This window comes from Epinephelus moara, chromosome 18, assembly GCF_006386435.1.
Source record: "Epinephelus moara isolate mb chromosome 18, YSFRI_EMoa_1.0, whole genome shotgun sequence".
NCBI classification, from domain to species: domain Eukaryota; kingdom Metazoa; phylum Chordata; class Actinopteri; order Perciformes; family Serranidae; genus Epinephelus; species Epinephelus moara.
The window spans coordinates 24,227,095-24,245,775 of record NC_065523.1 but is presented as its reverse complement, the minus strand read 5'-3'; the positions used below and the strand labels follow the sequence as shown (position 1 = coordinate 24,245,775).

Sequence of the window (18,681 nt, the reverse complement as noted above, 5' to 3'; positions counted from 1 at the left end):
ATGTAATTAAACTCCGCTAATCCATTTCAAAAACGTCTCATCCGTCGTAATCCAAGTGCCCTGAAGCCGCAGCATGCAAAATTGACTTGAAAAGACATCATTTACTCCACTTTTATAGCATCATTTCTCACCGTGGTCAGTTAGCCTGGCCTGCAGGAGTAGTGTGTTTACATGGCAACTCGCGCAAGACTTGATAACTAGCACCACCACTAGCCATCAGCTAGTAAATTACATCTTTTCAAGTCAATTTTGCATGCTGCAGCTTCAGGGCACTTCGATTACGACGGACGAGCCATTCTGACGTTTCTGAAATGGATTAGCGGAGTTTAATTACATTTTCAAAATGTGGGTTCCATGCACTTCAAGTGTAGCTGTTATTCCGGCTAGCTGTTATCCTCCGATACCCCGAACGAATTTTGTGGATTAAAAAACTACACTGGACTTCTTGTCGGCATGAGGGTCAGTAAGTAAGTAAGTCATTTTCTTTAAGGCCATCAGAAGCATCACAAGGCAGAGAAAGATGTTTTTTTGTTTTGCAGATTATCTGTCTCAGCTATTGCTGTGTTAGTATAGCTACAGTTTCAGGAAATGTGACAAAAAGGTTCATTTTTCTAAAAGTGACCAACTACAGCTTTAATCGTTTGATTACATTTACTGCTTTTCTTTGTCATATGTGATGGTAAACTAAATGTCTTTGGGTTTTGGTCAGACAAACAAGCAATATAAAAAGGACAAAATGAACAGAAGATTAACCTATAATGAAAATAACCATGAGTTGCAAACTACAAAGATGTATTACATGATTTAAAGCCTTACACTATAAAATCTGAAATTGAAATGTGCTTTCTTTAGTTCCAATTTAGGATGCAGACATGGCGATAGAGAGCAAGTTTGAGTGAGACGGTTAACAAAGGATATGTGTGACATGACAGCAGAGAAGACGTGGAGACGAAGACAAGAGAAAGGACAATGATACTCTAAGGACACTAGTCGTGATGAGACAAAACTTGAAGGGACTCAGCTGCAGAGGAAAGAGAGGGGAATGAAAAGATGAGCGACGAGAGGGATATGGGAGAAACTGTAAAAAGCCAGGGGTGAAGCATGAGACACAAACTTATGACAGCCCTGTGAGCGTAAAGAACACAGGGGGTATTGTGCCATAACACATACCAACACGCAAACAGATATACACATACAGAGACGTAAAAAGTAAAAAAGACAAGATATAAAGGGCTTCACTGTAAGAAGCTAAATCTGTTTACTTTATTAATGGGGAACAGCACTTGAAAAGATGACAAAGAAGCATTAGGAATTGGTCCTATGTTTCGGAGTCAAATGTTGGCATTGTACAATTCTGCCAACTACAGATATGTCAAAGTTGTGCAGCTCATAATTATGACTTAGCTCTATGTCTATGAGCTGAGTTTCTCATCAGAAGAAGAACAGGGTGGTGAGAAGGTGACCATTTTTCAAGACCAACAAAAGCGGGTGTTTTTTAACGACAGTTCGGGACATGTCCAGCCGTGTTCATAGCGACCAAACCCCCTATTTTAAGCCAAAACTTGTTTTCCTACCCACGTTCTTTTGTTCCTAAACATAACCACATGTTAACCACATAGCTGTCAAAATGTACAAATGTAACATATCTGTGGTTTGCAGAAACGTACATTGCCAACTTTTGTTCTGGCACCTGGGTCGCACAGCCCTTAGATGCACGTCCAAGCACCACACACATACAGATGGAGTGGTGGAGTGACGGCTGTCATGTGCTGAACATTTGGTTGCTAGTGCAGGTGGCATGTTCCTGATCAAAGTGTTGCTGGAGGAGGAGAGAGATGCATCTGAAAGAAGGGTTTCACTGCTGGAAATCAGTGCTACATGACCAGAGAAAACAGAGATAAAGGGCTTTTGCTCAAGAGGTAGAAAACCTAAAACTACCAGAATGCACTGCGCTGCACTGGAAATACTCCCGCTAGTGGGTGACATAATGGAAGTTGTTGAACATGGGAAACACCACCAGCTGGTAACAAACAATCTTGTACAATTAAACAGGAAGTTAAAATATGTTTCTGAAAACATTTGAGATAGGCAACACACATACACAAACTCTTGTAATACTGTGCACAGTGCACTACAATGTTTCTAAAAAGTAAGAAATAGGCAGTACAACAACATAATCTTGGTTCATATCTGATCGGCACTGCCTAAGTGTTGCCATTTGATCGGAATTTGGTCTGCGTTTGAGAGAGAGGCGTGGGTCTGTCTCTTGATCTGCTTTTATTCTCTTTGGCTGAATCCAAATGTCCGCACTTCACCGCACTTGCAGACTCGCAGACTCTGCAAAGTCCGGGAGTGCTGAGGGCTGTCCAAATCCACAATTCAAACAATCCACATGGGGCCTCAAGCGGACTTTCTGCAGACTTCCAGAGAGTCCGCTTGGGGTGCAGACTTCACTGATTTAATAACCCACAAATCATTGCCGTACAGATGTGACATTTGTTCAACTACCGTGTGTAGAATACTTATTGATAGCGAGGCCTATTAAAATGCTACTTGAATTGTGAAGGCCAGAAATAATATTCACCCATATCTAGTACAGAGATATGTATAAGTCTAGACTGTAGAGGGACTGAAATTACATTTTATTATTGCAGCCTCTCAGGCAGTGCAGTGAAATAGGCTAAAAAAATTGATTGAAAAAAAAAAAAAGGTTTCTAATGTAAGTAATACCAAGTTTTTTGAGTTAAAGTCCTGTCCTTATTTACAAACATTTCTGTTTTTGAACGCATGTAGCCTGTAGCCGTCACAAAAAGGCTATATCTTGTTACCTGCAGGAACAGATGAGTAGGCACTATTCAATATCGACGTATATGACATATATGAATATGACCTCAGCGATAGTTGAATGTTTCCATGGCAATGAGTAAAACAATCTTGAGGGCTGTCTATCAGCATCTTGCAGTCTCTGGCCTCGCAGACTTTACGTGATGACAGTAAATATGTCATGCTACAAATGACCGAAGTCCGCGAGGGCTCAGTCTGCAGGTCCAGAGGGTGGACATTTGGATTCAGCCTTTGTGTCCGTGGTGCCAAAGTTCAAATTTGTAGTACGAGCAACAGCCTGTGGGTCGGGAAAAAATTTGAGCTGGGGGTTGAGCAGGGAGATCTGGGCGCTGGGAAGATGGAGGTAAATGTACCCACATTGCTATGATACAAAGTTCTTAGGGAAACTTAAAGAAAGAGAAAGAGGAGAGGGAAAAGTAAAGGATCTTTTGTGGAAATAAAGTGCTACAAAAGGAACCAGGAATCAAAAGCAAATTTCAAGTCTCTGCACATTCATTTTCATAAAGACGGCAGTCCTGCAATGCCAGAAAACACTGCTGAGCCTTGTGAAGCTGCAATGTGCCAAATTCAATAAAACATCTGCGGTGGCAGCTGCCCACTTGATACACTGAGTGACATATCCACGCTCACACATTCAGTCCTGGCACTTTTCGCTGGTGCTGCCTGTTGGACAGATCGTAATGATGCAGAGTGATGAGAGGGAGTCACCATCTCTTATTATGCACATGATCATGGCCAAGAGCACTGCAACAATAAACCCTGTGTATTACAAGTTCTATCTCTGTTTAAAACTATTTCTATATCTCTGATTTTCACAAGAGATAACAAGCTTTTCTATTAATAAGAAACAAACTTGAACGAAAACTTACAGTAAATGACGGCGACAAACACACAAACATACAGGAAACATCATTGACAGACAGCCCTGTCATAATGCTTCATAAACTCAGCTAAGGTGTCACAGATAATGCTGTCTTTTTACACTGTAATGTGCCAAAAATTAAGGTTCCCTCCTCATAAAATTGAGCTGATAGCAGTGGGGGGAGACGAACGCCCATCTAAAGCTACTGTTGTAGAGATCAAAGGCATCATTACCATGCATAAATAGGCAGCATGAAAGGCAGCGAGACGCTTGTTATCTTCCCATTCACAATGTCAGCTGAGCACTAAAGACATGTTATTATACGGAAACAAAAGTAAAAAACAAACTAGTCAGACTGATGATTTAGCGTTCTCTCAAGTCTGCACGTGTACGAGTAGAAAAGAGACATCAAATAGAGACAGAGAGAGAAAGAAAGAAAGAGAGCAAAGCGTAGCGTGTATAAGGGGGACAACAGAGAAAGAATATAACATCAAACAAAATTGTGAGAGCAGACGCTGGCGAAACCGAGACAGAGAAAAGAGATTTTCTAGATAAGCTTGTGAATGCCGTATGAAATGGATCCTGCGCAGATATGAAATGAGGTTAGGTTAGATCTGGAAAAAGGGGGGAGAAAGAATACCCCGGTGATCTAATTGGCACACACACAACAAAGAAAACCTGAACACATGAGCGGAGAGATGGAATAAACTTTGTGAATAAAGGGGCTCATTCAACACAGGATAGACTACAGTCTATCTATCTCCTACTGTTGCCTAGGTTACCGCCTCTAGTGGGTGGCAAGTGCTGACGAAAACGGCTGGGAGAGAAGAAAGAGAAACACAGACGGACACAGAGGGTGAAGTACAAGAGAAAATGTGACGGCAAAAGTGTATTTTGTGTCATCTCTTTGTGTGGAGAACAAGAGCTGACGGAGGCAACACCTGACACCTTGATTCAACAAAACTATTCTTTATGTTGTTTTGCATTTTAAATTTGTCCTACTCTACCGGCACTAGGAAACAAAAGATTTTAAGACACTAAAATAAATATTTTGAGCAACAGAGGACTGATACAGCTTAATAACCGTACAAAGTAGAAAATGAAATCCAGATTAAATGGACATGAGGCAAATATTGTCCTCAAAGTTACCCTGCGCAGGGAGAAAAGGAGCACAATAAGCCTCTTAAATAACTGGGACACCACAAAAACATACATGGCCTGTTCCAATTCCACGAATGACTGACCTCACAGCACAAGCCCAGATTTGGAAGGCTTGACTGGAATCATGTTGGGAAACTGTGGACTTTAGAGCACCGAAAGCCCGCAGGGTATTTTTTTGGTCTAACCACTTGTATACAGCAGGTGATTTCACTGACCAACATTCAGCAACACAACTGTTGAAGCTCTGCTCCCTCAGCAATGCAGTGCATCCTTACTACCTTAAAATATGCTCTTTAAAAGCTGACCTTTGACCTACACACAGGGACACAAGCATCAGCGATAACATATCATCATACTGTTGTTTTGCACATGAACACACACACACAGCATAGGTACAAGACCGCAATCTCATGGTGTGAATCAACCCAGCTGACAACAGACATCAATGTGTTGCAGAAAGACGTTACACTCTTACATCGGACATAAGTTAAATTTGGTTGGCGATATTTTAAATGTCTATCGACTTTAGAATTTCCCGTTGTGTGGATGTCAGCATCATGACGTTTTGCAGATATTGGGTTCTGGTCTCCATACCTCACGACTAAATGTCATCATTCTTCATCAAGATGACGTTGGCTAACCTGGAAATCAAGATGCCCCACCCCTGGCAAATTCTAATTTGCACTGCACAGGAATCTGGCCCCGACGAGCAGAGCCCGCTGAAGCACCTATCAGAGCAATCAGATAAGTCGATCTGACAGAGGCGGGCTCTGGGCGGGCGTAACATGATGACGACAGCGCTGCACCGTAGGAGTCGAAAAGTAAACAGCCAAGATGGCAGCTGCTGAAGGACCACGTCCATTCAATTTAGCTTTGGAAGAAACGCTAACGCCAACTACACTTATCTTTTTCCTTGAGAGAGGAGCAGTAGACTGCCCTAGAAGCCTTCGCTTCCAGGAAAGACGTTTTTGCTGTTTTGCCGATGGGATACGGCAAAAGCATAATATATCAGTTAGCCCCACTGTTCGGCAAACAAATGGGGCTTAGTGCAATGAATACGTCACCTTGTTTTTTGCTCTGATTGGCTATCGTGCTATCCAATTGCGTGCAGCGGCATTTAAAATGCCTCAGTTAGTGCCGCCCCTTGGGTAGGAAGGGTGTATCGGTGAGGGCCAGACTCAAAATCTTTCTAGATTTGAGTCTGGATTTCCAGGCCTGACATTGGCATGAGATGTTTGGAAGACGTTGGACACAGGGGCCTGGATACCGCTTTACTAAGTCAACACTGTTTGCTGTCCTTGCTTCACAATGGTGGAACAAACTCCCCATTGACATCGGGACAGCAGAAACTCTGCAAATCTTCTGTCACAGACTGAAAACTCATCTGTTTAGACTTCACCTTGGCCCATAATATAATACATAACCTATGCCTGGCAATCCATCCATCCATTTTCAACTGTCTATCCAAAGCTGAGTTGCGGGGGCAGCAGGCTGAGCAAAGTATTCCAGACATCCCTAGCAACGCTTTCCAGCTCCTCCTCGGGACCCCAAGGCGTTCCAAGGCCAGATGAGATATAATCCCTGCAGTGTGTTCTGGGTCTGCCTCGTGGTCTCCCAGCAGTTGGACGTGCCCGGAACACCTCCAACAGGAGGTGCCCAGGAGGCATCCTGAACAGATGCCCAAACCACCTTAACTGACCCCTTTTGATGCTAAGGATCAGCGGCTCTACTCCGAGTTCCCTCTGGAAGTCCGAGCTCCTTACCCTATCTCTAAGACTGAGCCCAGCCACCCTTAAGAGGAAACTCATTTCAGCCGCTTGTATCTGTGACCTCTCAAAACAGCATTTCAAGAATATCTAGCTTCACTATTGTGACATATTTGACGAATTTGGTTTGATCGATAAAAAGTAGCCTTGTCTTAACAGTGAGACCCCAATGGCGTTAGGCCGATGGGACAGCAGTAGCTATATAACAAAATGTATTAACTATCTTTTATTGTCTTGGGTGGCCCGATGGTGCTGTGGTTAGCATTGCTAGAGGGTTCCTGGTTCGAACCCAGGGTGGGGGAGCCCTTCTGTGCTGAGTTTGTATGTTCTCCCAGTGTCAGCGTGGGTTTTCTCCAGGTACTCCAGCTTCCTCCCACAGTCCAAAGACATGCAGGTTAATTGGTGACTCTAGATTGTCCGTAGGTGTCAATGTGAGTGTGAATGGTTGTCTGTCTCTATGTGTCAGCCCTGTGATAGTCTGGCGACCTGTCCAGGATGTACCCCAACTCTCGCCCAATGCCAGCTGGGATAGGCTCCAGCCTCCCCACGACCCCTAACAGGATAAGCAGTTACACAAAATGAATGAATGAATTATTGTCTCTATATGTGGCAAAGACATTAACGTAATTCTTGCACTTTTGGGGTTGTACCCACATTTTCAAAAGCACTTATTGTGAGTCGCTTTGGATAAAAGTATCAACTACATAAATGTCATGTAATGTTTATACAGTAAAATCATTACTAGTGTCGGATGTGTCCTTATGCGTCGTCTTGACACTGGGACACTTATTCTTGCAGCAAAACTCCAAATCCCATTTCCTCTGGATAATCAAAATGATATTTCCTGCCATGTAAACAGAAATAATATGTGGAGCTGTTAGTTTTGCAATCGTGTAAAGAGTCAGACGATTGCTTTTTCAATGACAACGTTGCTGCATCAGACACTTCAGGGGGGAGACTGAGGACAGGACACTATGATCAGAGGCTACAGGTGGCTGCAGGGGTGGAGATGGTGCTGATTAAATGTTGTACGTAAGCAACAGCAGTGAGGATAGTGAGACACTTGCATGAAGAGTGTAGCTGCAGCAGGACTGAGCGGAGCATGACAGCTTAATACATTAACTTATTGCACAGGGTGTGACAGATATGTACTGCAGAGAGTGAAGCATGCCACGTGCAACAGTGTATTCCACCAGTGACAGTGTAATCATCTTTACCAGCCACTTGTACAGACTGCAGTGTTGACTATGGACACCAGAGCCAATACACATACAATAATTATCGTTCTCCCTTCTCAAAGAACTTGTAAATTTAAACATATGCTTCACACCTGGGTTTTTTAACAAAGGATTGATCCCAACAGTAAATCTTTAATGCTCATCTGTTATCGAGCTGGAATACACATGTGCACGTGCAAGGGCAAGTGCGCAGTATGTTTTTTTACAGCATGAATCACTCGCAACTTGCTACTGTATGCTTCTGCTGTGCTCTATTACATCCATTAGTATTCATGCTGCCTCTCTGACTATGCAGCATTACAGTCCTCGCTAACAGCAGCAGAAGCTCCACTATGAATGCCGTGCTCGCACTCTGTCTCCTTGGCCACACAGCTCTGTGAGGTCCACTGCTCCAGATTACAATGGCAGGCAGATGCAAACACATAAACAAGTGCGTAGGACATGTTAGCACAAAGGAGCCAGCCTGACCTTGAGCTTTTTGTATGTTCGGTCCTGAAAACGGCAGCTTAATACGCTGTAGGTGTAGAGTGATGTTGTACATAAGAGTCTGATTGGTCCGTCTTGATAAATAAATAAATGAATAAATATAATTTACTTGCACATACAGGCAAAGCATTACTTTCATAAACATTTTAAAGCCTTTGATTTTTTTTTCGTCTTTCATTTCATCGTCACTTTAAGTCAGATGACTCTCACATGCTAACATCAGAACAGTAAGGACGGAGACCCTCCTCAAGGCATCGGGGTGGCGAACCTCAGCCCTGCTATATCTGATGTCGCTTCACAATCACTTCTCTTGTTGAAGACTTCTTTCCAAAGCCTAAACTCTCCTCAGGCCAACAGCGACAGCCTACAGGTCCACCTCATACACCTTTATGACCCATAACAGGAGCGAAAGAGTAGAGCCCATTGTTTAAACAAAGAAATCATATGATCCACTCATGAGCAGACGACCCATCTATTTCTCTGCTTGATTAAAGCAAATGTTGGGAAAGAAAATCTGTTTTGGCTCAATTCTGCGAATGACCATGATCATACGTCTGTACATTTGTATGTTATTATGTAGCAGACAAGTTGAAACTGTACATTTTTTTTTTTTTTTAGATATTTTTTGGGGCATTTTTGCCTTAATAGATAGGACAGCTAAGTGTGAAGAGGGGAGAGAGAGAGGGGGAATGACATGCAGCAAAGGGCCACAGGCTGGAGTTGAACCCGGGCCGCTGCGGCAACAGCCTTGTACATGGGGCGCCTGCTCTATCCACTAAGCCACTGACGCCCCTGAAACCGTACATTTTGACAACACTGTAAATAACATGTAGTTAGGCTTAGGAACAAAAAACACTTGGTTATGGTTAGGAAAAGATCACGTTTTGGCTAAAAAATTCGCTTTTGGTGGCACAATCCTGGCAGAAAACGCAGCAATGTCTCAGGAAAAAACACCTGTATTCAGTAGCACTATCCCGGCTGAAAATGAAGCGATGTCTCTGTAAGAAACACTTATTTTTGGTAGCACAATCTTGGTCGAAAACGCAGTCATGTCTTGGTAAAAAAAACACTCGCATTTGGTGGAACTATCCCGCCTGAAAATGAAGCCATGTCTTTGTAAAAAACAACCACTTTTTGTGGCACAATATCAGTTGAACATGAAGCGATGTCTAAGTTAAGTTAAGACACCCGCTGCCAGTGACACGGGGAGGGGTCGCTCAAAAACACCTTTGGCTGCTTCCCGGATACAAACGAAGGTCACGTTATAATGTAGCAGTGATGTGGAAACTGTACGTTTTAACAACATTATAATTAACATGTGGTTAGGGTTAGGCAAAAAAAGATCATGTTTTGGCTTAAAATATTTGCTTTTTGTGGAACAATCCAGGGTAAAAACGCAGCAATGTCTCAATAAAAAACACTCGCATTTGGTGGCAAAATCCTGGGTGAATATGCAATAATGTCTTAGTAAAAAACACCCAATTTTTGTGGCACAATATCAGCTGAAAATGCAGCGATGTCTCAGTCAAAACACCAGCTGCCAGTGACACAATCCCCAGTGGAAACACAGGGACGGGGTCGTCGACGGGGACAGGCCCTTGGCTGCTTCCCAGATACAGTCTAAGGTCATGTACTCCATCACTTTAGAAACATACAAATGTAACGTATCCTTGGTTTGCAGAAACACACAATGCCAACATTTTCTCATGGCGACTGCGCTGCCTTCTTCTATCTTTAAATCAACAGTATGGTGTGCCTGCTGGTAGATTCCAAGTTATTTGGCTCCAGAAACCTCGTATAAATATAGCAGGAGTCAGTGAAGCAGCTTTCATCTAAAAAGCATCTTGCCACTGTCGAGGTGCCAGCCGGTGCCAACACATTTGCTTAAAAGAGACAGACACAAAACACTCTGGGCAGTCACAGCATTTGTGAGCCACAGGGAATGTGCTGCAGAAGTTGCTCCTGTTTTAACCTGTTCTCTAGTTATGATCTTTCTCTTCCATCTTCTCGCAAAACCTCCTCTCCTCTATTATCTTTATATGAGTGTGTCACCTCTTTTGTCTCTGCTCACGGCCAGACAGACAGACTGGCAGATACGAACCGTCTGTTCACCCCGAGCCTGCAAACAGGACACTGGCCTTTTATGGGTGCTTCTCTCACATTCCCTAATGGATTCTCCTATTATAGGTTGGAAAATAAAAGCACTATTATAACAAGTATGAGTGCAGGCTGTTATGTCTGCTCAAATGTGATGGTGCTACAGATATCAGAGGAAGACACAGAATGCAGCAAACAAAACAGTGTTTGTGTACAGTGCGTGGAAAATATGAAAATACCAGCACACTCTATGAGGTGTGTATTTTTACACATGTAAGTGTCTACAACAGGAAAACAGCATTCCAGCTTGTAACTGAGCCTGTAATAAGCACTCATATAATTTTTAGGCTATTTTATTTATATAACATCAGAGAAATGAGACAAGAAATCACTACTTGGTAAGTGGGAAACACGGCAGCAAACATTTATGTCATATATCAAAAGTAGATCATAACTTTGAGCTCACCGCACAAGATCTCAGGCAACACAGAGCCCCGACATTACAAACAGAGACTCAGACTGACAGACCTAAATCACACAAACACAGAACTTGTCATCACCAACCTTCTCCAGCTTTTCAAAATGCTCCCGCAGGAACTTCATAGGACGCTCAGGCTTAGCGATGCAGAGGTTCACAATGCACTCTTTGAGGATCTGCTGGATGTTGTGCTTCTGCACAAAAATTTCACAGCCCTTCAAGCTCTCGTCTTCTTCCAGAGTGGAGGAGGAGGTGGCCATCTTATCTTTTATCTCTGTGGCAGTGGGAGAAAACAGGGTGTTCCATGAGAGGAGGGGAGGGAGAGCAGAATAGAGAAGGGGGTAGAACAGGGGCAAAGGAGGGGCAAAATGCAGCGCATACAGTGTGATACAGAGAAAGTGGGATAGAATGGAGGAGCAATGGATCGTGGGAAGGAGGTGAGCGGACATTTCACACCCCTGTTGCTTATGCTTCTTGTCAAGGGCCGCATGACATGAGCTACTGTCAGTTGGCAATACCCTAAGCAAGACATGACGGTGTACGATGGAGGTAATTGTTGAAAATAACATTACATATGTAAATGTTTATATTTGCATTTCACTTTAACTTAAAAATATATATATAAAAATTATGTGATATTTACTGGGGTCTGCACTAAACAAGCATGTGCCTTATGTCGGGAATATTAACCCTAGGCCGGGACTTCTCTCTAGCACCACAATGCTTCGTTTATAACAGGATGTTGTAGATATTTCTTAAAGAAGTCACTAAAACTAAAACTGATAAATCACATGTAAATGTTGTTATGTCACTTCTGGAGCATTTTTGTTAATTTTATTTTATTTTTTTGCTTTTTTTGCCTTAATTTTGGACTGATATTGAATGTTATCGTCTCACTGATACTGTGTGATTTTAAATTTATGTATTTTTAATGTTGTTTTGTGAGTGGACCCCAGGAAGACTAGCGACCACTTTGTAGAAGCACTTGGCCATATTGCAATTTCAATAATCACTTAATCAATTGTGCAGCCCGAGCCCTATGTTGGCACTGCAGCTCTGGGGTTGGGTGATACGATGCTATCCACCATGACTATATGAACTGGTCACCTGTCAACTGAGATTTTGCCATTCTGTTTATACCATGGTCGCTATCCATTTTTAATCTGTGGGTGTATTAGAATATTGCTGGCAATGTTGCATATAGATGATACATCCTCCTGGGACCTGAACGTTTGTTTGGTTTGCTTTTAATTTCAGCTAGCAATTTGGGATCAGTAGACTAAGCGTCGTCAACGGTAATAAAGTCCCAATGTCCTCAAACGAGTACTTCCTAATTAACAGCGTCTTAGCTTGTTGCAGTTGCTAAAATCGGTCAACTTTGTTGCCATATCAAGCTTTAATCATGAGTAAACAAGTTTTAAACCATAACATGTGATCAGGTTTTGAACCTTGTCCACTTTTGTGACAGGATCGGCTGAGGACTAACTTGGCAGAGATGGCCGCCATCTTGCTTTTACATGGATTATGTCTTACTACCACTGCATGACACAACAAAGTGTCCATGAACGTGGACAACAGGTTGAAGTTAAGTAGAATGGAGTATCAAGTAAACCCAAATTGTGATGTCCTCATACAAGGACAATGATTTTTGCATCAATTTGACATAGTACCTTCATTTATGAGGTATGTAACCAGCCAAATATAGATACCCCTGTCTGGTTATGCCATCTATAATCATCTTTAAGATCATTAAAAATATACTATACAGTGGTATTTATAATATAAATAAAATTGTATCCCTGGGCAGATGTGCATGCCTTTTACTGTGCCTTTGATTGTTGGTGACAGAGGGAGCCTCACAAGAGGATTATGGTTAACATGTTTAACACATACATTTAAGCAGGGTACACACACCTCATGCACAACAGCTGCATTACTACTGCAGGACTGTTCATGCCTTTACTATGTGTCTATGTGGATGAAGATGACTGAATAGGAAACTGGTGCCCTAACGGATATAATGTTTTTTGTGACAGTAAAGCAAATTACAAATCCTCAAAGTGCATGACAACACACACAAGCTATGTCAAACAGTTATGTCAGATAACACAGTGGTTGTATGCCTCACAGCATGGCAGGAAGCTGAGCAGGTGTAGCTAACTGTCAACTACCCTGTGTCACTTCCTCATATGGAAATCACGTCCACGACAGTGTTTTTAAATGCATAATAAATCTGAATCAATTATGCATTCAGGGCATGACATCTAGCGAGTTTGTTCTGCAGCAGATAGCAAAACAGTGCCCGCTTATGTTGGCTGTACCATGCATGCTGTGGAGCTGGTGATGGAAGTGAGCACCTGTTCAGTTGCATTCAATAGACAGCTAACTGAGCTAGCTGTGCTAACCTTACAATGACAACCAAACCACAACGAAGGGGAATTACTGCGACGTAAACACCGTGAAGGGCCTGAGCTCAGCCGCTACTCAGTGTTAATAAAGCCCCACGGTCCGCTCGGTGCTCTCGCCGGTGTCCCTACCGTTATTGGTGGAGGATGCTCAGTGGGAAAACACCTCGCTGGTGGTGGGAGATCGGTGAGGTACCGTTGGTTAGCCGGGATGCTGCTGGCTGCTGCTGCTCTGCCTCTCTGATACCTCGGCTCGCTCTGCGTCAGTCCCGATGACGTCAATCTATCATCCTCCCGACCGCAGCGGCGCTCTCTCGAGGCCAGTGGCGGCGAGCACGCGCCAGCCGATTTACAGGTGGAGGAAAATCTTTAAAGGAAACATCCACCTTAAAAAGAACAGCAGTGCACAGGCCTTATCTTTATATATGAAGACACACTGCATGCCTAAACCCTAAAACTAACGTCTTTCTTTATTTTATATTTATTTTTTTATTTTATAATAAAACTATTTTTATTTTGTATTTATATATCTATTCTATTTTATTTATTTTATGTATTTTATGTATTTTATTATATTTTATATTTACAGAAAGACAGAAAATCTAATAGACAATAAATAAATAAATAAAAAATACATAAAACATTTTCTTTAAATTACAAAAGGGAAAAATGGTTGCCAGGTGGCAAAGAAGCGTGCTGTTGATCCATTAAAAAAACAAGGGATTTTCTCCAATTGTAAATTATACATAACATCCTTGATCCAATGTCCATATGTTGGAGGTAAAGAGTCCTTCCATTTACACAGAATGAGCCTTCTGACCGGATGTGAGCAGAATGAGACAATGTCCGCTTGGGCTCTACTTAAGTTAACATCTAGAGGAGTTACTCCAAATATTGCCATGGACAAAGATGGGGCAACCAGCTGTCCAAGCATTATTGAAAAGGTTTTAAATATAAAATCCCAGAAATGAAATAGTTTTGGACATGACCAGAACATGTCACATAAAGTGGCTGAAGACTGTTTACACCTGTCTGACGTAGGATCAATCTCATTGTTGATCTTGAGCTCTGGACCAGTGGAGTCAGTGTGAAACTAACATCCTTGAGGGCCACAGAAGGATTATAAAAATAGTGTAGTCGTGAACCCCAGACCCCAAAGCCCACCATCTCTTCCCTTTTTCAAAACCAGACACCTGTAGGAAACTCTAAAAATGTGTGTTTTTTTTCATATTTTGCTTTTTATTCCAGCACTTTTTGCACTATGCAGAGCCATTCAGGGGCAGCATAGTAGGGGGGAAAGTGGGACTGACTACCCAAGGCCCCAATAGGACAGGGGGCCCTCATAAAGCCTGGAATATAAGTAAATATTTGGTGCCAAAACTGACCTAAAACTGCCTGAATAATGTGGTTGAAAGACTGCAATTTGTGTAAAAAAAAAAAAGAAAATGGTAGAGGAAGCTTTCTGAGGCTCATTTCACCCCTTAAAGGTGCAAAAAGGTTTTGTCCGCCCCTGCACAAGGATTCGTCTCTAAACGCAGAGCTGAGTTAGTGTCTGCTCATGCTGCTGACGCACCACTGTAGGCTACACTGTCCTGTCTTCCCCCATGAAAGGGAAATCAGAAAGAAAATTCTCTCTAGGCCACAAAAACACATAAACAATATTAAGGACATGACCTCAGTCAGTGTCCTCACTAAACAGTAGCATACTGGAACATCCCAAGTCACCATGGGTGTGTTCACTGAGATAACAGGATGTTTCTGATTTACACCTGTGAGCACATCTGGGTTTAACGTTCAATCAATCCAAACTGACAGATTAAGTCATTGTTTTAATGTCAATGGAAAAAGCTTGATATGTGCCATGTGATAACACGATAAATTCAAGTTTTGAGGTTCTTAAATAACAGTTGACTGTATTTATAGATAATGACAATGCTATGCAAATATTACCGAGCAAGCACAATGTAGTCTTCATTTTGTATTAGGGTGGAATTTGACTTTGGAGTGTGTGACCGGCTCACTTGGTGACATCAGAAATCTGAGTCGGAGGCTGTAGCACTCCAGCTTTTAGATTTGGAAGAGAGTTGTTCATTTTTACAAATATTTTTGGATTGTTTTAGACCATAGGAATAACACATATGAATTTTAAAAATGGTCGTATTGCCGCTTTATTAAGACTACTTTATGAGAAACCACTGTAATAATCACAGTGTCTGCGCTGTAGGCCAGTGGTTCTCAAACAGGGTTCCGGGACACCAGGGGTCCCTAAGGGAGTTTGGGGTCCCCAGAAAAATGCTGCTTTTCTGCTTGACTTAGACTCGTTGTCCTTGTTTGTGGACACTTTTTTGCAGCCATCTCTGCTGAGTCAGTCTGCAGCCGATCCCGACACACATTAATACGTTAATAATGTTTGTAGTTTGATATGGCAACAAATGTGACCAATTTTAGCAAATGTAACAAACTAAGATGCTGTTAATTAGGAGGTACTTGTTCGAGGAAGTTGGGATTTCATTATCGTTGACAATGTTTCGTTTTTTATACTTATCGGGTCCTACTGATCCCAAATAGCTAGGAGAAATTAAAAATGCACACCAAACAAAAGCTCAGGAGGACATCTAAGTGAGTCTAGTGTGAGTAAGAGTCATAAGAGCGACTACTCTGATGATAGCTCTCACTTCCTGCACAGTCATTTCCTGAACTGTAGGTGACAACTATAGAAGTATGGTCTAAATCAGTGGTTCCCACATGGTGGGTCACAGGTCCATCCTGAATGGACCGCAAGTGACTGGCATTGTGTCAAGTTTGTAAAAAAAAAAAAAAAAACTTATTTTTTAAGTACAGTGAATTCCTGGCACATGGCTGTTATTTGGAAGTGCCGTTTCCTGGTGTGGAGTGAGTGACTAACGGACAGCTACATGACACAGACAGCAAACTAGCTCAATGACATCACAAGTATGACACTAAACTGTGTGGAACTTGAACTGAAGGAGAAATCTGGACCCTGTGGCTGCACCAGTTGGGAACCACTGGTCTAAATCATATCTAACAACCAAAATATTTTCAGATGGAGGTCCCTGGAGTGAAATATTATCAATTTAGGGGTCCTTGACATGAAAAAGGTTGAGGACTACTGCTGTAGGCTACTTCTCACCAAGTTTCTCACTGTTTTAAAATCATAATTATTGTATTTTTTTTAATCTAATAAGGCGATTAATTGTTATATAAAACAATGTGTTTAGTATTTTTAGCGTCGTCACACCACCTGACTCTGTTTTGTCAGCACAAATGGGAACAACTAGAGCTACAAAGACGAAGAGGTTGTGAGTGTGAATAAAGTTTAACATTTTGAATCGGAAGCTGCCGTAAAGCAGCCGTTTGTTTGTCGCGCAGCCGCTGGTTGCCATAACGACAGTCAAGATGGCAGCTATGGCGGCTGGAGACGAGCATGCTTCCTCTGAAGTTTTGAGAGGAGTCGCCCGACATTTAAACTGTCTGAACGAAGACAACAAAGCGACACGAAAGAGAGCTCTGGAGCTTATCAAGAGGGAGACCTTAGATAAAGGACTGTCCGGCAGCGTCCTACAGGAGGTCTTCTCTGCCCTCCTCAAGTCTCTCCTCAAATGCCTGTCAGACCCCATGGAGAGATGCAGAGAGACAGCGATAACGATGATAACAGAGTTTATTCGCTGCGTCCCAAAGCCGGAGGAGTCGCTGCCTTACCTCATGCCGTGCCTGGCTCAGAGGCTCGGGGAGAAGGAGATCCTGGAGCCGGCGGAGGAGCTCCGGCTGTCGGCCGTGGAGATGTTGACTCTGACGGTGGAGGTGTGCGGGAGGCATTTAGCGCCGTATCTGAACGACGTGATCAACATACTGCAGAGGACCGTCGTCGACCCTTTCCCTGATGTCAGGAGAGAAAGCTGCAAATGCACCGTAACCTTTGCAAAGTGTGTGCCAGGTTGGTGGAGAGATTTTTGTTGTTGTTGACGATGGAGTCCGTTGCCATGGTTTCGAGGCACGCAGAAAAGCTCCCTTCCTTCCTCTACTATTATATTAAGTGGCTAAAATAAATAATGAATTTCTGGAATACCAAGGAAACATCATGGTACTGTTTTTGTGCTGAAACACTAGAATTAAACTCAAAAAGTTTCAGTGTTTTAAAGGTCCCATATTATGCTAATTTTCAGATTCATACTTGTATTTTAGGTTTCTGTTAGAGCATGATTACATGTTTAAATGTTCAAAAAATACATTATTTGCTAATACCGTCTGCCTGAATATTCCTGTGTTCACCCTCGGTCTGAAAAGCACCGATTTGGCGCCTGTCTCTTTAAGCACCCATTTCCTAAAAGCCCAGACTTCTCTGATTGGTCAGTGTTTCTGATCCTTCCATATCTGCATTCTCAGTAGGGGTGGGTGATATGGCCCTAAAATAATATCACTATATTTCAGGGTATTTTTGCGATAACAATATTCTTGACGATATGACAAATTAGCTTTTAAAAAAAGTATATTTTACTATTACTTTAAGATGACAGTATTGCAACAAAATAAATGATATAGTTTTATAGCTTGCCTTCAAATATTCAGTAAAAACAAAACAAAAATGATCTCTCATTTCCTTAGTTTGTGAACAACAACAGTAACTCAGAGTGAGAGTCAGATTCTGTATACTATATGAATAGTTCAACAAAATAAAATCTACAACAAATTACACATTTAAACAGCTCCCACATACAATAAATGTCCCCTGGGATCTATATATATATATATATATAGATAGATAGAGATAGATCAACAGGTAATTTCCTACTTTTATCAAAATCCTAAATGATTGAGTTGTTTTTTCCCACCTGGACCTTTATGCTCTGCCATTTCTCCTCTAATCATCACACTGTAACCTGTGACAGGCCGTTATGCTACCACAACTACTGCACATTCACTACACTTCTTACATTGTCGGCCACCGCTTTATAATTGTCCATGTTTCCGGATGGTTCTGGTAATCCATGGTCTCTGGTTGAGGAATGATTTACCTGTTCACACATCCTGACCTCAACATGATGGCTGCATGTTCGCTCCTCCCAAACACTGGCACAGCATATAGCAGTGATTCACAGTAGGAACGGGGCAGCACCTCTCATTCCCATCGCCACACTAGAGTCCTCTGCGCTGTCAGACTGACATAGAAAAAGAGTCACCTGGCTGAATGCTGCTGTCCAAGATTTAGTCAAGTTCCAGTCAATAAAAGGATACTACAGTTCCTGATATCCTGTTGGAAACTGATGCAGCACAGAGGTCATCCACTTTATTTTTAGCTGGTGCCCATCTTCTCCTCGATGTTTAC

At 42.3% G+C, this 18,681-nt stretch overlaps 2 protein-coding genes across 2 annotated transcripts in view; one reads left to right on the top strand and one right to left on the bottom strand.

Moving 5' to 3' along the window:
- Positions 1–13,625, bottom strand: part of prkar1b (protein kinase, cAMP-dependent, regulatory, type I, beta) — a 108,451-nt gene extending 94,826 nt beyond the window's left edge. Inside the window, exons 1-2 of the mRNA XM_050069509.1 lie at positions 13,470–13,625; positions 11,019–11,206 (exon numbers count right to left, since the gene is read on the bottom strand). Of these exons, the coding sequence (XP_049925466.1) occupies positions 11,019–11,192 (174 nt within the window). The 5' untranslated portion in view covers positions 11,193–11,206; positions 13,470–13,625. The remainder of the gene's footprint in view (positions 1–11,018; positions 11,207–13,469) is intronic.
- A 3,123-nt stretch (positions 13,626–16,748) lies between these two features.
- The window catches only part of LOC126405666 (dynein axonemal assembly factor 5-like), a 38,767-nt gene continuing 36,834 nt past the window's right edge, over positions 16,749–18,681 (top strand). Inside the window, exon 1 of the mRNA XM_050069507.1 lies at positions 16,749–17,292. Within this exon, the coding sequence (XP_049925464.1) occupies positions 16,755–17,292 (538 nt within the window). The 5' untranslated portion in view covers positions 16,749–16,754. The remainder of the gene's footprint in view (positions 17,293–18,681) is intronic.